We start from the raw sequence: 16,515 nt of genomic DNA, 5'->3' as shown, positions 1-16,515 counted from the left end.
GTGCTGGTCAGAAATTTGCCTGCTCTTGGTTTTTTTTTTTAGTATTTTCCCCTCAGCTCAAGGAGCTCAATTTAAATTGGAGTTATCTGCTTTCTGTGACCACTATAAAATTGATTAATGCGGAGCATGCCATTTTAAAGCAACTCCAACCCTGTAGTGACTTATGTGTACCACCCTAGTTGGTTGTTAATCATTATTGAATCATTATCAAATTACTGAATCATTATCAAATTGCAGAAAATATTGGTGACGGTGTTGAGGAATATCCCCATTTTCTCACAAACTATTCTGGATTATGGTCCACTTTTGTTTTAACCATTGCAGAAGTGCCTCACATACTGTTATAGTGTTTTTTTTTACACAATGCTGATGGGCAAAGCACTTTACAATTAATATTAAAAATAGTGAAATAAAGTTACGAAAATAAGTGCCAATACTGCAAGACAAAATGACGGATTGCAAAAAAAAAAAAAAAAAAGTACAGAAGAAGAGCGAAATAGAAATAATAGTAAGGATGAACAAATAATCTTTGATTAGCAAGTTATTGAGAACAAATTAGTTTTTAGATGTTTTAAAAGACTACTGTTGTACTGGAGTGAAAGTGAAAGGGGGAGCACACTCCATAAAAAAAGAGGCAAGCGAGAATGAGAAAAAGGAGATTGAGAAGGGATGCTGCATGAAGTTATGAAGGATTGGAAGTGGAGGAAATCCAGTGGTGTGGAGAGCAGACAAAATGAGAACTAGAATCTTAGGACTTTTCTACACAGAAACTTAGTGTGTGTTAGGCTAGTGTGCTGTAGATTCACATCCTGGTTTACTGCACACTAAATTCATGTAGATAAGCCCTTAAATTTAATTTGGATTTCAGTTGACAATCAGTTGAGCAGATGGAAAAAATGTAAAGCCATGAGATACCCACGAGATTAAGATGGGCAGTAGAGTTCTGAACAAGATGTATCAGTTTACAGGAGAAAGGAGGAAGACCAATTGTGGAATTGGGGGAGGGCAGTGTTCAGAAGACAGGATAAGAGATAATGAAAGCTTCAAGCTTACTCTATGGCTAGGAAAAAGCAACTAAAAATCTTGGCGAACACTGCTGAAATTTCTAGCCAACCTCTCTAATGTTGGAGAAGCAGAAAAATATGATCCACTTTTCAGACTGTTTTGATGTGTAAAAGCAAATGAGGATATGTGTGAAACTTTCCAGCTAGTATAAATAAAGCATATTAGCAGATTACAGATAAAGCACTATGTATATGATACATGGGGTAAAGCACCTTGCAAGAAACCTGAAGACCCAGGGTTATGTCTGGATACTTGTTATGGCCCATTCTCTTGGAGGCCTGGAAAGTGGAAGCTAAAGTATCTTGCAGGCATTGTGGATGCTGTCCTGGAGCATTACCTTGTACTTTTATGTCACAGCTGCTACTTACCCATTCTCTGGTTTGAAGGTGGAGCCTCACACTAGAAAGAGAAACAAATTCCAAAGGTGAAGGAAGCAGGGGAAACTCCAATATTCTATTCAACCTTTCTTGCATAGCAGCAAACTCATTAATGGTGAACTTGTGGGCAAAGGGAAAGCCAATCCCTGAATGACACTGGTGGAGGAGAGGAAGGAGAGTGACCTACACAAAGTTTTAAAATGTTAGCCAAGTTTGTTTTTTTCCTTAATATTTTCCAATTGAGTCAATATTTGCAAAGAAGATGGGGTCTGTGCCAGAATTGCTACTCTAGGCAGCCGTGGAGAATACTAGTTTGCTGTTCCAATGACTCTTAGGGGCTTTGAAATTAGACCCAGATTGTGCCACCACTACATAGACTACAGTATTTTTTATCTGTGATGATCAGTAGGAGGGGCATGGCCTTGTATCCCCAACATCTTGGGGACACTTGTGGGTGGTAGGAGGGAGCAGTCCCTATGCTTAATTGTACCTGTCCCATGCTTTGGTGGCATAAAGGAAGGAAAGCATAAGGGCCAGATACAATCTAGCCCTGGTGAACGGATGAAAACATCCAGTCATTTGTTTCTCTAGGTGGCTCTGGCAGCTCTTCCGCCAGTACATTGGACAAGCAGTGGCTAGAAATCTTGTGGAAATGAAAGCTTGAATTCTGTAGACAAACAGTAAAAAATGAGAGGGAGAATAATAGTTGTTTTCACTGGTTTTCATTGTTTATGCAAATTGCCTTTAAACAGAGTTTTTCTGCTGTAGTGGGAAACATCTGCTGACCCTCTTCTTGTGAGTAGAGTCTCCTCTGCTGACCAGATGGAGGCAGCTAGAGCTTTGTATCTGGGCAAGCCTGGCTAGCAGGAGATCTGTCCATCAATTGCTCTTTATAGTGTCAAGCCCCTGTAGGAGCTTCCATTAATTTCCCCAGTGGCGAATCTATTCTGTAATGAGATCTTTCTTCACTTCTACACCCTTTTGATTCCTCTGCTTTTGTCTTGACTGCTTTTACTCTCTTTTCTCCCCTGTGTTCCTTTGCTGGTTTCTTCACTGGGCAGAGCACATATTCCTCTGCCTGACTTGCCTCCAGCAGGAAGAATGAAAATGGAAGTGGCTCACACCGATGGCTCCCCATCAAAGCACCAATAGCCTCTTCTGCTCTATGGGGCACCCCACTGAGGCATGGCCCTACTGGAGCTGGAAGATACAGAAATTTTGGGAACAGCTGAGAACCCATCATAGAGCCAGGCAGTAGCTGCAGCCGGCTTCTGGCTCCTATCCGAAAACAGTGTTACAAGAGAAATCAGCTGCAGTTGTGGCAACAGTTGCATTTTAGAGAGCAAACCATCATGGAAGAGAAGCAGCAGCCCCTACACTGTTGAGAGAGAACTCCAGCAAACAAGGTAAAACCAGTTCCTCCTCCTCAGCAGGCAAGAAAGGGGGTTAGAGATTAATAGGGATCTTCTAATTCTTCCCTACTTTGTTCTGATATCCAGAACCCCTGCACATGGGTAAGCTCCCAGAGGTACTACACTGAATGCATTTAGTGATAGGAGAGTAGGCAGGTCTCCCCCCATCTATCCTTTGTGAGTGGCCTAGTAAATGACTCCCCATAGCTGTACTACCTCAGCATCTATATCATTACTGCCAAAAGCAGCCTCAAAAAATCTGTAAGTCAAAGTGTAAAGATGGTTGCTTCCCCCTCAACTGTTTCATCTGAGTCTCCTCCAGTAGGCACTGCAAAGGTTACAAACAAAAATTCTAGAGAACATAAAGAACACATATGTGGATCTGAGATTCTTTCTTAGTTGATGCCATCTCCTTTTCCTGGAAGAGGGAGACCTATCACAGTTCAATTTGGAAAAAATAAATCTGACCACAGCAGCCAAAACAGACTATTCATGATGGAATACTGTTACACAGGTTCAAAAGGATCTTCTAATCTTCTTGGGCTGGACCAAACCCTAGAAGTTCCCAAGCAGAAAATCATCATAGTTTCTGATAGGGAAATATTTTCCATGCAAATATTAAAAGAGCTAAATTTTCCAACTCAACTGAGCTGTAGAGGAGATTGTCTCATTGGAATCGGATCAAGCATCTAGTGGGAGATGCCTCAACAGACAGGAAGTAGTACTCTTGTACAAACTTCAAATGGCAAAGCCCTGGTATGAATGCCAGAAGTCTGTTGTTTTGCATGCGGAGGCCAAAGAAACGGTTGTTCCTATTGAAGACAACTGCATGAGGCACCAAGTGGACAGAAGGATTGAGGCCTCACTTTGCAGAAACTGTGAAAAGGCAGGTATTATCTGCAATCCTACAGTTCAGGCACCTACTTTGCTGGGGTATCTCTTCAGGACACACTCAACTAATAGACTGATTCAGCAGTGACAGCGCACACAATGCACTCAATACTATCAGAACAAAATTTCCATGACATTGTTGCCAATGACATTATGATTGCTGTTATTTTCTCCTCTTATTCCTTGGTTTCCAGTGCAGTACCAAGAATCACAGAAATGTAGGGCTGGAAGGAACCTCAAGAGGTCATCTAGTACAGGCCCCTGCACTGAGGCAAGACCAGGTACACCTAGTTAGTCCCTGACAGGTGTTTGTCTAACTCAGGGATGGGCAAAGTTTTTGGCCTGAGGGCCACATTTGGGTATGGAAATTGTATGGTGGGCCATGAATGTTCACAAAATTGGCGGTAGGGGTGCGGGAGGGGGGTAAGGGCTCCGGCTGGGAGTGTGGGCTCTGGGGTGGGGCCAGAAATGCTGGAGGGTGCTCCGGGTTGGGGTGGGGATGAGGGGTTTGGGATGCAGGAGGGGGCTCCAGGCTGGGGCAGAGGGGTTCGGAGGGCGAGAGGGGGCTCAGGGCTGGGGCAGAGGGTTGGAGTACGGGGGAGGGGTGTGAGGGCTCTGGCTGAGGTGTGGGCTTTGGGGTGGGGCTGGGGATGAGGGGCTTGGGATACAAGCTCTGGGCTCTGGGCTGGGATAGAGAGGTTCGGCGTGTGGGAGGGAATCAGAGCTGTGGCAGGGGATTGAAGCGTGGGGAGATGGTGGGGGCTCAGGCGTGCAAGCTCCAGGCAACACTTACCACAAGCAGCTCTCAGAAGTATGTCCCCCCTCCGGCTCCGAGGCATGGCCAGGCGGCTCTGCATGCTGCCCTGTCCACAGGCGCCAACCCTGCTGCTCCCATTGGCTGAGAACAATGGCCAATGGGAGCTGTGGGGGCGGCGCCTGCGGATGGGGCAGCGCACAGAGCTGCCTGACCTCCCTCTGTATACTACGTAGTAGCTGGAGGAGGGTCATGCCAGCTGCTTCCTGGGAGCTGCGCGGAGCGGGATAAGCCCCCGACCCCATTCCCCGGCTGGAGCACTGTAGTGGGGAAAACCCCTGACCCCGCTCCCTGGCTGGAACTGAAGGCCAGATTAAATGGTTTGACGGGCCAGATGTGGCCCGTGGGCCATAGTTTGCCCACCCCTGGTCTAACTTGTTCTTTAAGACCTCCAGTGATGGTGATTTCCCAACCTTCCTTGGACGCCTATTCCACTGCTTAACTAATATCATAGTTAGATTGTCCTAATATCTAACCTAAATCTCCCTTGCTGCAGAGCAAGCCTATTACTTCTTGTCCTGCCTTCAGTAGACATGGAGAACAGTTGATCACCATCCTCTTTATGACAGGTTTCAGAGTAGCAGCCGTGTTAGTCTGTATCCGCAAAAAGAACAGGAGTACTTGTGGCACCTTAGAGACTAACAAATTTATTAGAGCATAAGCTTTCGTAGGCTACAGCCCACTTCTTCGGATGCATATAGAGTGGAACATATATTGAGGATATATACACACATACAGAGAGCATGAACAGGTGGGAGTTGTCTTACCAACTCTGAGACGCCAATTAAGTAAGAGAAAAAATTTTTTAGTCTCTAAGGTGCCACAAGTACTCCTGTTCTTTTTGCGGATACAGACTAACACGGCTGCTACTCTGAAATAAAATCAAGATCTATCACATCTACATTTTCCTCCCTGTCCACTATGCCAGTAACCCTGTCAAAGAAGGAAATTCGGTTGCTATGGCACAATTTGTTCTTGACAAGTCCATGTTGGTTGTTAATTATAACCCTGTTATATCCTCTAGGTCAGTGTTTCCCAAACTTGGGACGCCGCTCGTGTAGGGAAAGCCCCTGGCGGGCCGGGCTGGTTTGTTTACTTGCCTTGTCCGCAGGTCCAGCCGATCGCGGCTCCCAGTGGCCGCGGTTCACTGCTCCAGGCCAATGGGAGCTGCTGGAAGTGGCGCGGGCCAAGGGACGTACTGGCCGCCGCTTCCAGCAGCTCCCATTGGCTTGGAGCAGCGAACTGCGGCCAGTGGGAGCCGCGATTGGCCGGACCTGCGGACGCGGCAAGTACACAAACCGTCCCAGCCTGCCAGGGGCTTTCCCTACACAAGTGGCGTCCCAAGTTTGGAAAACACTGCTCTAGGTGTTACAAATTGATTGTTTAATAATTTATTACAGCATCTTTCCAGGTATCAGAGCTAGGCTGAGTGGTCTATAATTCCCTGGGTGCTCTCTATTCCCCCTTTTAAGGTAAATACTATGTTGGCCCTTCTCCAGTCCTCTGGGACCTCATTCGTCCTTCATGAGTTCTCAAAGATAGCTGCTAATGGTTCTGAGATTGCTTCAGCTAGTTCCTTTAATACTCTAGCATAGGGTGAATTTTGTCAGGCCCTGCCGACTCATTTTGGCTTTCAAAGAACTTACTGTGCATTTTGTGCTTCGCCATCTTACTTTTTCTGTTTTCCAACAGGTTTCTGGGTAGTTAATGTCCCCCATTATTAACAGGTCTCATGTTTTGGATATTTCTGTTATTTTTAAAGCCCTCCTCCCTAGGTTGGTGAGTCGGTGTGCAAAGATGCTTTTCCCTTTCTTGATTAGATGGACCCCCATCCCTTCCCAGAACGAAGACATCTTTTTCAAACAGACCAATCAGTAAAGCATTTCATAGTATCTGTCCCTTCCAAGACAGATTCATATTTGGTGTCTTGCTTGACAAATATATGAGTTGCCTTATTGGATCAGATCAATGGTTGACCTAGTCCAGTATCCTGTTATCAAAAATGACCATTACTAGCTGCTTCAAAGGAGGTTCAAGAAACCTTGTAGAAGGCAGTTATGGGAAAAGTTTCCTCCTAATCTCCAATAGTTAGAGGTTGACATAAGCCCTGCAGTATGAATTTATATCCTTTCCAAGGCTTTTGTTTATTTTTTAATATTTTTATTATAACTAGATATTCTTATTTATATAAATTTTGAATCCCTTTTTGACTCCTGCCACATTATCGGCCTCAATCTCATCTTTCGGCAATGCGTTCCCCAGGCTAAGTGTGTGTTGTTTGAAATAGGATTTCTTTATATCAGTTTTGAATTGATCATCTTTCAGTTTTCTTTAATGTCCCCATGTTCTAGTATTATGAAACTGGGTGCATAAAAGTTCCTAATCTGCCTTTCTCTATAGCATTCATTGTTTTGTAGACTTTTACCATGCCTCCTTTTATCTATTTTCTCTTAGATAAGCAATGCCAATCTTTTAAATCTCTCATCATCTGAGAGTTTTTTCGTGTCCCTAATCATTCTTGTCACTTGTCTCTTTATTACTTCTTATCCTACTATATCCTTTTTATAAGCACTTGTGTGATAACAACAGACATAGGTATAATAAGATCCAATCGCTGGAAGTTGCGTCTAGACAAATTCAGACTGGAAATAAGGTACAAATTTTTAACCGTGAGGGTAATTACCACAATTCTCGATAAGTTATTCCAATAGTTAAAGTCTCTATCACTGGCAATTTTGAAATGAAGATTGGGTGATTTCTAAAAGGTTTGCTCTGATGCAAACAGGAATTAATTCAGGAAAGTTCTGTGGCCTGTGTTATATAGGAGATCAGAATAGATGATCACAGGTTCCTTCTGGCCTTAGAATCTGTGAATCTATGAATGTTTAGAAAGTCTACCCTCTGCGTCTCATATTTATTACAGTTGCCTTTCTAGTGGCTATAACATCAAGTCAGAAGGGTTTTGGAGAATTACAAACTTATAAGAGATGTTAGTTTTCTTCCTAATAGCCATAAATATCTACTGAATTTTCTAAAAAATGTAGTCCTATCAAGGGATAAAACTATGAGTTAAGCAATAGTGAGCCAAAGGCATTCTCATTTGATTAAATTGTATGTTTAGACTTCCTATGATTTGACCCAGGGCTCAAGTACCAAGTGCAGATAGAATTCATTTTACTAGAGTGGTGACAGCATCTGTAATTTGTATTTGCCATGTGCCTATAGCTGAGATTTGTAAATTTAAGTTACATTTTCATAAATACTGTTCCCTCAATGCTAAGTCTAGATCAAATGTTCAGTCAAAAGAGCAGTTTTCCAATCTCTGTTTAATTAATGGAGTTCCTCAGCACTCTTCCTCCAGAGGATTGTAACTGCTTGCTAGCTTCCTAATGTGAGGATCTTGTAGAAGCACTACCATGAAGGAGAAAAGAAGGTTATTAATAGGAATGCTGGTTCTCGAAATGTTTTGCTTCTGCAGTTGAGGTGCGCTCAGTACTTCCTTCCTCCCATCTGCTTCAGAGTTTGAATAGCTTACCAGGAGGTAGAGTAGAACGAGCCATGTTTACAGACGATGGAACTTCTGTGTTTAACTTAACATTAAAAGGGTTGCAGAGCAGTTTTTAAACTAGGAGATGGGGGAATGCCGACTGCTGCAGAGGAGCCTGTGGATCGGACAGAGACTTCTCTTAGAGGAGAGTCTATTGATAGAGATTCTCTAGGTTTTAGTCAGGAGCAGAGGATGGAAGAGGATAATGTAAGGGCCAGATCAGACGAGAAACATTGACATAAAGAATCGGACACATCAGAAAAGGGCAGACAAATAAACAGTGACAAGTTTTTAAAGTGCTTTTATACAAATGCTAGAAGTCTAAATAATAAGATGGGTGAACTAGAGTGCCGTGTGATAAAGGAGGATATTGATATAATAGGCATCACAGAAACCTGGTGGACTGAGAGCAATCAATGGGACACAATCATTCCGGGGTACAAAATATATCGTAAGGACAGAACGGGTCGTGCGGGGGGGGGGGGGGGGGGGAGTGGCACTATATGTGAAAGAAAATGTAGAATCAAATGAATTAAAGTCTTAAGTGAATCCACATGTTCCATAGAATCTCTATGGATAGTAATTTCATGCTCTAATAAGAATATAACATTAGGGATCTATTATCGACCACCTGACCAGGACAGTGATCGCGATGATGAAATGCTAAGGGAAATTAGAAAGGCTATCAAAATTAAGAACTCAATAATAGTGGGGGATTTCAATTATCCCCATATTGACTGGGAACCTGTCACCTCAGGACGAAATGCAGAGACAAAATTTCTTGATATTTTAAACGACTGCTTCTTGGAGCAGCTGGTACGGGAACCCACAAGGGGAGAGGCAACTCTAGATTTAGTCCTGAGTGGAGCGCAGGAGCTGGTCCAAGAGGTAACTACAACAGGACCGCTTGGAAATAGTGACCATAATATAATATCATTTAACATCCCTGTGGTGGGAAGAACAGCTCAACAACCCCAACACTGTGGCATTTAATTTCAAAAGGGGGAACTATGCAAAAATGAGTTGGTTAGTTAAACAGAAATTAAAAGGTACAGTGACTAAAGCGAAATCCCTGCAAGCTGCATGGGCGCTTTTTAAAGACACCATAATAGAGGCCCAACTTAAATGTATACCCCAAATTAAGAAACACAGTAAAAGAACTAAAAAAGAGCCACCGTGGCTTAACAACCATGTAAAAGAAGCAGTGAGAGAGAAAAAGACTTCCTTTAAAAAGTGGACGTCAAATCCTAGTGAGGTAAATAGAAAGGAGCATAAACACTGCCAAATTAAGTGTAAAAATGTAATAAGAAAAGCCAAAGAGGAGTTTGAAGAACGGCTAGCCAAAAACTCAAAAGGTAATAACAAAATGTTTTTTAAGTACATCAGAAGCAGGAAGCCTGCTAAACAACCAGTGGGGCCCCTCGATGATTGAGATACAAAAGGAGAGCTTAAAGACGATAAAGTCATTGTGGAGAAACTAAATGGATTCTTTGCTTCAGTTTTCATGGCTGAGGATGTTAGGGAGTTTTCCAAACCTGAGCCGGCTTTTGTAGGTGACAAATCTGAGGAACTGTCACAGATTGAAGTGTCACTAGAGGAGGTTTTGGAATTAATTGATAAACTTAACATTAACAAGTCACTGGGACCAGATGGCATTCACCCAAGAGTTCTGAAAGAACTCAAATGTGAAGTTGAGGAACTATTAACTAAGGTTTGTAACCTGTCCTTTAAATTGGCTTCCATACCCAACGACTGGAAGATAGGTAATGTAACGCCAATATTTAAAAAGGGCTCTAGAGGTGATCCCGGCAGTTACAGACCAGTAAGTCTAACGTCGGTACTGGGCAAATTAGTCTAAACAATAGTAAAGAATAAAATTGTCAGACACATAGAAGAACATAAATTGTTGGGCAAAAGTCATCATGGTTTCTGTAAAGGGAAATCATGTCTTACTAACCTATTAGAATTCTTTTAAGGGGTCAACAAACGTGGACAAGGGGGAGCCAGTGGACATAGTGTACTTAGATTTCCAGAAAGCCTTTGACAAGGTCCCTCACCAAAGGCTCTTACGTAAATTAAGTTGTCATGGGATAAAAGGGAAGGTCCTTTCATGGATTGAGAACTGGTTAAAAGACAGGGAACAAAGGGTAGGAATTAATGGTAAATTCTCAGAATGGAGAGGGGTAAGTAGTGGTGTTCCCCAAGGGTCATTCGTAGGACCAATCCTATTCAACTTATTCATAAATGATCCGGAGAAAGGGGTAAAAAGTGAGGTGGCAAAGTTTGCAGATGATACTAAACTGCTGAAGATAGTTAAGACTAAAGCAGACCGTGAAGAACTTCAGAAAGATCTCACAAAACTAAGTGATTAGGCAACAAAATGGCAAATGAAATTTAATGTGGATAAATGTAAAGTAATGCACATTGGAAAAAATAACCCCGACTATACATACAATATGATGGGGGCTAATTTAGCTACAACGAATCAAGAAAAAGATCTTGGAGTCATCGTGGATACTGCGTACAGATGTGGTCGGTCTCCTCATCTCAAAAAAGATATACTGGCACTAGAAAAGGTTCAGAAAAAGGCAATTAAAATGATTAGATGAGAGATTAAAGAGGCTAGGATTTTTCAGCTTGGAAAAGAGGAGACTAAGGGGGGGATATGATAGAGGTATATAAAATCATGAGTGATGTGGAGAAAGTAGATAAGGAAAAGTTATTTACTTATTCCCATAATACAAAAACTAGGAGTCAGCAAATGAAATTAATAGGCAGCAGGTTTAAAACAAATAAAAGGAAGTTCTTCTTCACACAGTGCACAGTTAACTTGTGGACTCCTTACCTGAGGAGGTTGTGAAGGCTAGGACTATAACAGGGTTTAAAAGAGAACTGGATAAATTCATGGAGGTTAAGTCCATTAATGGCTACACTGCTCTACAGCCAAAATGCTTCTGAAATAAATGTAGTCAAACTTTACTAATTCTGGGTCACTGAGAACGAAAGTGATGCTTAAAATTGTTGATTGGCTCTAGTTTTCAAGATATGCTATTGGGTCAGTATATACGACCCTTGACTTGGGAATGGTGGAGGATAAGTGAGTTATAAAGGGAAGGGATCTCAATTTAAACCAGAAATAACTAAAATACATCTTTGACTGGATCTATGAATAAATCTGTGACTGGGTTTGGACAGTACTTGCTTTTTAGACAAAACAATGAATGATGCAATCTGAAGCTGGTATTGCGTCATATATGATATGAATTGCATCATGTTATTCCTAGAAGTCATGGATGATGCAATCATAACGAAGCTCTGCTGAACCAATTGCCCTATATCAGCTCTAGAAATCATACAGTGTTGTGCTCTCTTATTTGTCAGTGTTTGATTTTGCATAGGGACACATTTCTGTTTAGCCAAAGTGAGCAGAGATGCCTCGTACTTGTGTGAACAGTACAGAAAACTTCTGCTATGTTTGTGATGAAGTGACTTTTGCATGACAAAAGCGCAATATAACCACTATGGTTAAGAAAGCCTATCACCTTTCTTTTGGCTGCAAAATTGGAGATCAGGACAAGAGGTGGGCCCCACACATATGCTGCAACATTTGTGCAACAAATCTTCACCAGTGGTTGAACAGGAAAAGGAAATCTATGCCTTTTGCAGTGCCAATGATTTGGAGAGATCCAACAGCTCATACCAGCAATTGTTACTTCTGCATGGTGCCTCCAGTTGGGAAAGGCGTGTCAAACAAGAAAAAGTGAACTGTGCATTATCCAAACATTCCATCAGCTATACGCCCAGTACCCCACGGAGAAGGACTGCTGGTTCCTGATGCACCAGAATCATTCTCACTTGAGTCAGACGAGGAAGAGGATGAAACTTCTGGTCCTGAACCATCAATGTCACAGGACCCACATTTTCTCCCATCCTCCTCCTCTGAACCACACCTCATAACACAAGGTGAACTGAATGACCTTGTCAGGGATTTGGAACTACCCAAGAGTAAGGCAGAGCTGTTGGACTCCAGACTACAGCAGTGGAATCTCCTGGGAGGTGATGTTAGGGTTTCCATGTTCCGTGACCGTCAAAAGGATCTTGTCCCATTCTTCTTCATGGAAGGTGATCTTGTAGCCTGCAACAACATCGATGGTGTGATGGCAGCCTTCAACATCGTTCACGATCCAGATGAGTGGAGACTGTTCATTGATTCATCAAAGGCGAGTCTTAAAGCTGTTTTACTGCATAATGGCAATGTTTTGCCATCAATTCCAGTTGGTCCATGCAGTCCATATGAAGGAAACCTGTGACAACATGAAACAACTTTTGAGGTGCATAAACTATGACCAACATCAGTGGCAGCTTTGTGGTGATTTGAAGGTTGTTGCTCTCTTGCTTGGTCTGCAGTCTGGATACACAAAGTACTGCTGTTTTCTCTGCGAATGGGATAGTCGTGCAAGAGATTCCCACTACATCAAGAAAGATTGGCCACTCCGACAGTCATTGGAGCCTGGGAGGAAAAGTGTTCAGCATCCACCACTTGTTGAATCAAGGAAGATTTTGTTACCACCCTTACACATCAAGCTGGGTCTGATGAAGAACTTTGTCAAGGCCATTGACAAAACACAAGCAGCTTTCAAGTACCTCTGTGGAAAATTTCCAAGGTTAAGTGAAGCTAAGATAAAGGAAGGTGTCTTTGTTGGTCCTCAGATTCGTGAACTTCTTCGAGATGATGCATTTGACCATGCATTGCGTGGCAAGGAAAAGACGGCATGGAAAGCCTTCCAGTTAGTGGCAATAAATTTTCTCGGAAGCAACAAGGCAGACAACTACAGGTTGTTGGTGGAAAACCTCCTCAAGGCATACAAAAGCCTTGGTTGCAACATGTCACTAAAGATACATTTTTTTGCACTCTCATCTAGATTTTTTTCCACCAAACGAGCACGGCGAGCGATTTCACCAGGACATTGCAACAATGGAGAAATGCTATCCGGGCAAATGGAGCCCATCAATGCTTGCAGACTATTGCTGGACAGTGACAAGAGATGCTCCATTTAATGAATACAAGAGACAAGCCAAGAAGCGCTGAGTAGACACTGAATAGGACTAAACTATGTACATAATAGTTTTTTGCCTTTTGTTTCATAATAAATTTTATTTATATAACCCTTTTGCTGATTTTTAAAGTGTTACATAAACAGGACAGGTGAAATATTATCATGTAAAGCAACCATAAACACATGAAAAGACCTAGGTTTACAATTTATGATTAAAACTCTACTATCTACAAAATATACATAGACATAAAATGTAAAAACTTAAATATCTTAGAAATTGTAGCCAGTTGTTTTAATTGTCATATTTGAATTCAGCACATCAAAATACATAATAAATAGCACATTTTATCTCTGAAGCAGACGACTTCTCAAAAATTGTAGACCAGTGCTATTAGCCAGGATGGGTAAGGAATGGTGTCCCTAGACTCTGTTTGTCAGAGGGTGGAGATGGATGGCAGGAGAGAGATCACTTGATCATTACCTGTTAGGTTCACTCCGTCTGGGGCACCTGGCATTGGCCAGTGTCGGTAGACAAGATACTGGGCTAGATGGACCTTTGGTCTGACTCAGTACGGCCTTTCTTATGTGTCCTCAGTTCAAGAATGTTGGATCTGAGAAACAAGTGCCCCCTCATTCCCTTACTACTATAGAAGGATCCATATCTATATAACAAGGCACATGGTCCTAAAGTGTGGCTCCTTCATAGGGGCATTGAAGATTAGCTGATATCTGTAAAATGCTAGGTTTCAGAGTAGCAGCCGTGTTAGTCTGTATCCGCAAAAAGAACAGGAGTACTTGTGGCACCTTAGAGACTAACAAATTTATTAGAGCATAAGCTTTCGTGGACTACAGAAGAAGTGGGCTGTAGTCCACGAAAGCTTATGCTCTAATAAATTTGTTAGTCTCTAAGGTGCCACAAGTACTCCTGTTCTTTTTGTAAAATGCTAGTAAGTCATAGTATTAAGTAAGTATCAGTGTGTGGTTAAAATGAAATGGAGACCTTTAAGAATGATTCAAAATGCCTGGGCAGAATGGTGCCTGGTCCCCTTTACATATTTCCAAATGTGTATATGGAAGTTTGCAGTGTGATGGTGTGGAATGGTACTTTGGGACCTCAAACGTAGTCTTCCAGGACACCGATTAAGGAATAATGGGATGTATGATGTCTCTGGTGGGAAAAGAGGTGTAGGTGTGTGTGTCTTGTCATACAAATCTAGTTGGGTTTTATTTAATTTTCTTTTAAATAAACACCAAAAGAAAGTTGATTAATGTAGTACTATTAATGGCTAGGTTATTTCCCCCTCTTTTGTCTACTTTTTCCAGTTAAAGCATTACTCTGTTCTCTTGTTTTAGCTATACAACTTCCCGTGTTTTCCTTTAGAGTGCCCCAGGCATTCCACTGCCCTTCAGCTGTTGCAAGAGTAGGAGAACTCTGCAACAATGAAAAACAGTTTCACCACCCCAGTGTCCACTGCAAAAGACATTCTGCTTCACTCTGCCTTCTCAAAATTACATGGCCTTGAAATCACACTTCAGTGCCTGGAATGTTTTTAACTCTTCTAATACGTTTGAATGAACAGCACATGCTGATATAGAAATCTCATAGCAATGATCTGGAATTATACATACAGCTTCTCATTTGCATTTCTTTGCACTAAAGAATTCCCAGTAATCAAGAGACTGGGGAGGGGTTGAAACCTCTTCTCTCCCATCTACCCTCCTCAGTTACAGACTTTGAGAGAAGTAGAGTAGCAGTAACACAACCTGGCATCATCCAAGAGGCTCTGGATGGGGAGAAAAGACATAAAGCTCTTTCATCTTTTTCTGGCTGTTGGAAAGAAGGTACCAGGAACTGAAATGAAATCTGGAGCTCTAAAGTAGGGAACAAGAAGGTCATTGTGTTAGAAATACCGACATCTTCCCACTCTCCGGTATCTGGAGGAGTTCAGGGCTGGGATTCTCATTAGGACCTCTCTTATGGGGCCTTTTTGTCCTTGGTATCTACCTTTTAGCTATGAGGTTCAAGACTTGGGAGAGGGTGGGCAGGGGAGAGAGAGTGGAACTTTGGCCAGATTGGAGGCGTCAGTTACCACTTTCAGCAGTGAGGGGAAAGAGAAAAATCTTTCTCAGTCAAGGTTAGAGGAAAAGGTGGAGCTCCACCAGAGCAAGCAAATAAAGTGGGAGCCGGAGAGAAAAAAACTCAAGATGTTTTAGCTGTCTGTAATTTTTCAAAAAGAAAGGGGCAGAGAGTGGAAAAAGCCACCCTCCCCCCCAGCCAGGAGGAGGGGAGAGAGTGAGTAGAGCTTCTACATGCACAAACTCTCTCTCTTTCTCACTCACTCACTCATTCTTATTCTTTCAATCTCTCTCACTCTCACTTCAGCAGCCAGGAGGGAGGAGGGACAGAAGCTTTCAACCCCACCCAAGAGCCAGCAGTCTTTTTGAAGATCCAAGGGAACTGGTACAAAGGATTCTGGGATGTGGGATGGTGAGTCACAAGAGGAAAAAGGTTGAGAAATGTCCCTCCAAAAAGCATCTGTCCTTGCTTATTTTATCTTAAAAAAGATGGCTCTGATTTGTGAGGTTAGGGATTTTTTACGTTGGGATCACAGTTTGCAGGGGATTCACTGATAACTGGGGAACAAATTATCATTAATTTCTTTTGTAAACATGGAATGCTTCAGGTCCTTTTTAAACATTCTGTGTACAGAGCAGATCGCAGTTTTGTGTCCATGTAGTATGAGTAATTCTAAAATAGTTAAATATTCTGTTAGCCACAGGGCCAGTGGCATATAACAAAGCTTTATTCCAAAGATGTTCCAGTTATAGACAAATACTAAGCATATTTAGTAATTCACATTGTAGATACATATATCATGGAAAACATAACTACAAGAGAACTGAATTTTTACAGGATTGGTATTTAAGCCTTTCACCTGTAGGGGACTGGTTTAGACCCAGAACAGGTCTATATTAACTGAAAGTTGTTACCATCTGGTGGTTCTTTGACTTAAGTGAAAGGAGTGTTGTGGTCTCGTTCTAGATGGTGTAAATGCCACCATTGGGACTGTTAGTTTTTGTAATGGCATTTAAACATTCCCCAGCACCTTTAAAGTCTGAGGGCTCTTGTGCCAGCAAAGACACCGTCATATATGGCACATTTATGGGCAGCTCCCCAAGCTCCTTTGTCTGATGTTGGATCCCTTCTTCAACAGCAGAAATTGTCTTGTATCTAGGACATTTATTCAGCACTTCAGCACGGTCAAATTCAAACTATACACCTCTACCCTGATATACCGCGACCCGATATAACACGAATTCTGATATAATGCGGTAAAGCAGTGCTCCTGGG

The 16,515-nt window shown here is 42.3% G+C and overlaps 1 protein-coding gene across 9 annotated transcripts in view; it reads left to right on the top strand.

Annotated features, from left to right (window-relative positions):
• EIF4G3 (eukaryotic translation initiation factor 4 gamma 3) overlaps nt 1–16,515 on the top strand; it is a 390,421-nt gene that overhangs the window by 116,121 nt on the left and 257,785 nt on the right. For all 9 annotated transcript variants that reach the window (XM_054008991.1, XM_054008989.1, XM_054008988.1 and 6 more), the window contains exon 4: nt 15,547–15,651. In XM_054008991.1, the coding sequence (XP_053864966.1) occupies nt 15,547–15,651 (105 nt within the window). The remainder of the gene's footprint in view (nt 1–15,546; nt 15,652–16,515) is intronic.

Source organism: Malaclemys terrapin, chromosome 19, assembly GCF_027887155.1.
Source record: "Malaclemys terrapin pileata isolate rMalTer1 chromosome 19, rMalTer1.hap1, whole genome shotgun sequence".
Taxonomy (NCBI): domain Eukaryota; kingdom Metazoa; phylum Chordata; order Testudines; family Emydidae; genus Malaclemys; species Malaclemys terrapin.
Note: the sequence above shows the minus strand (reverse complement) of the source record. Positions and strands in the feature narration are given on the sequence as shown.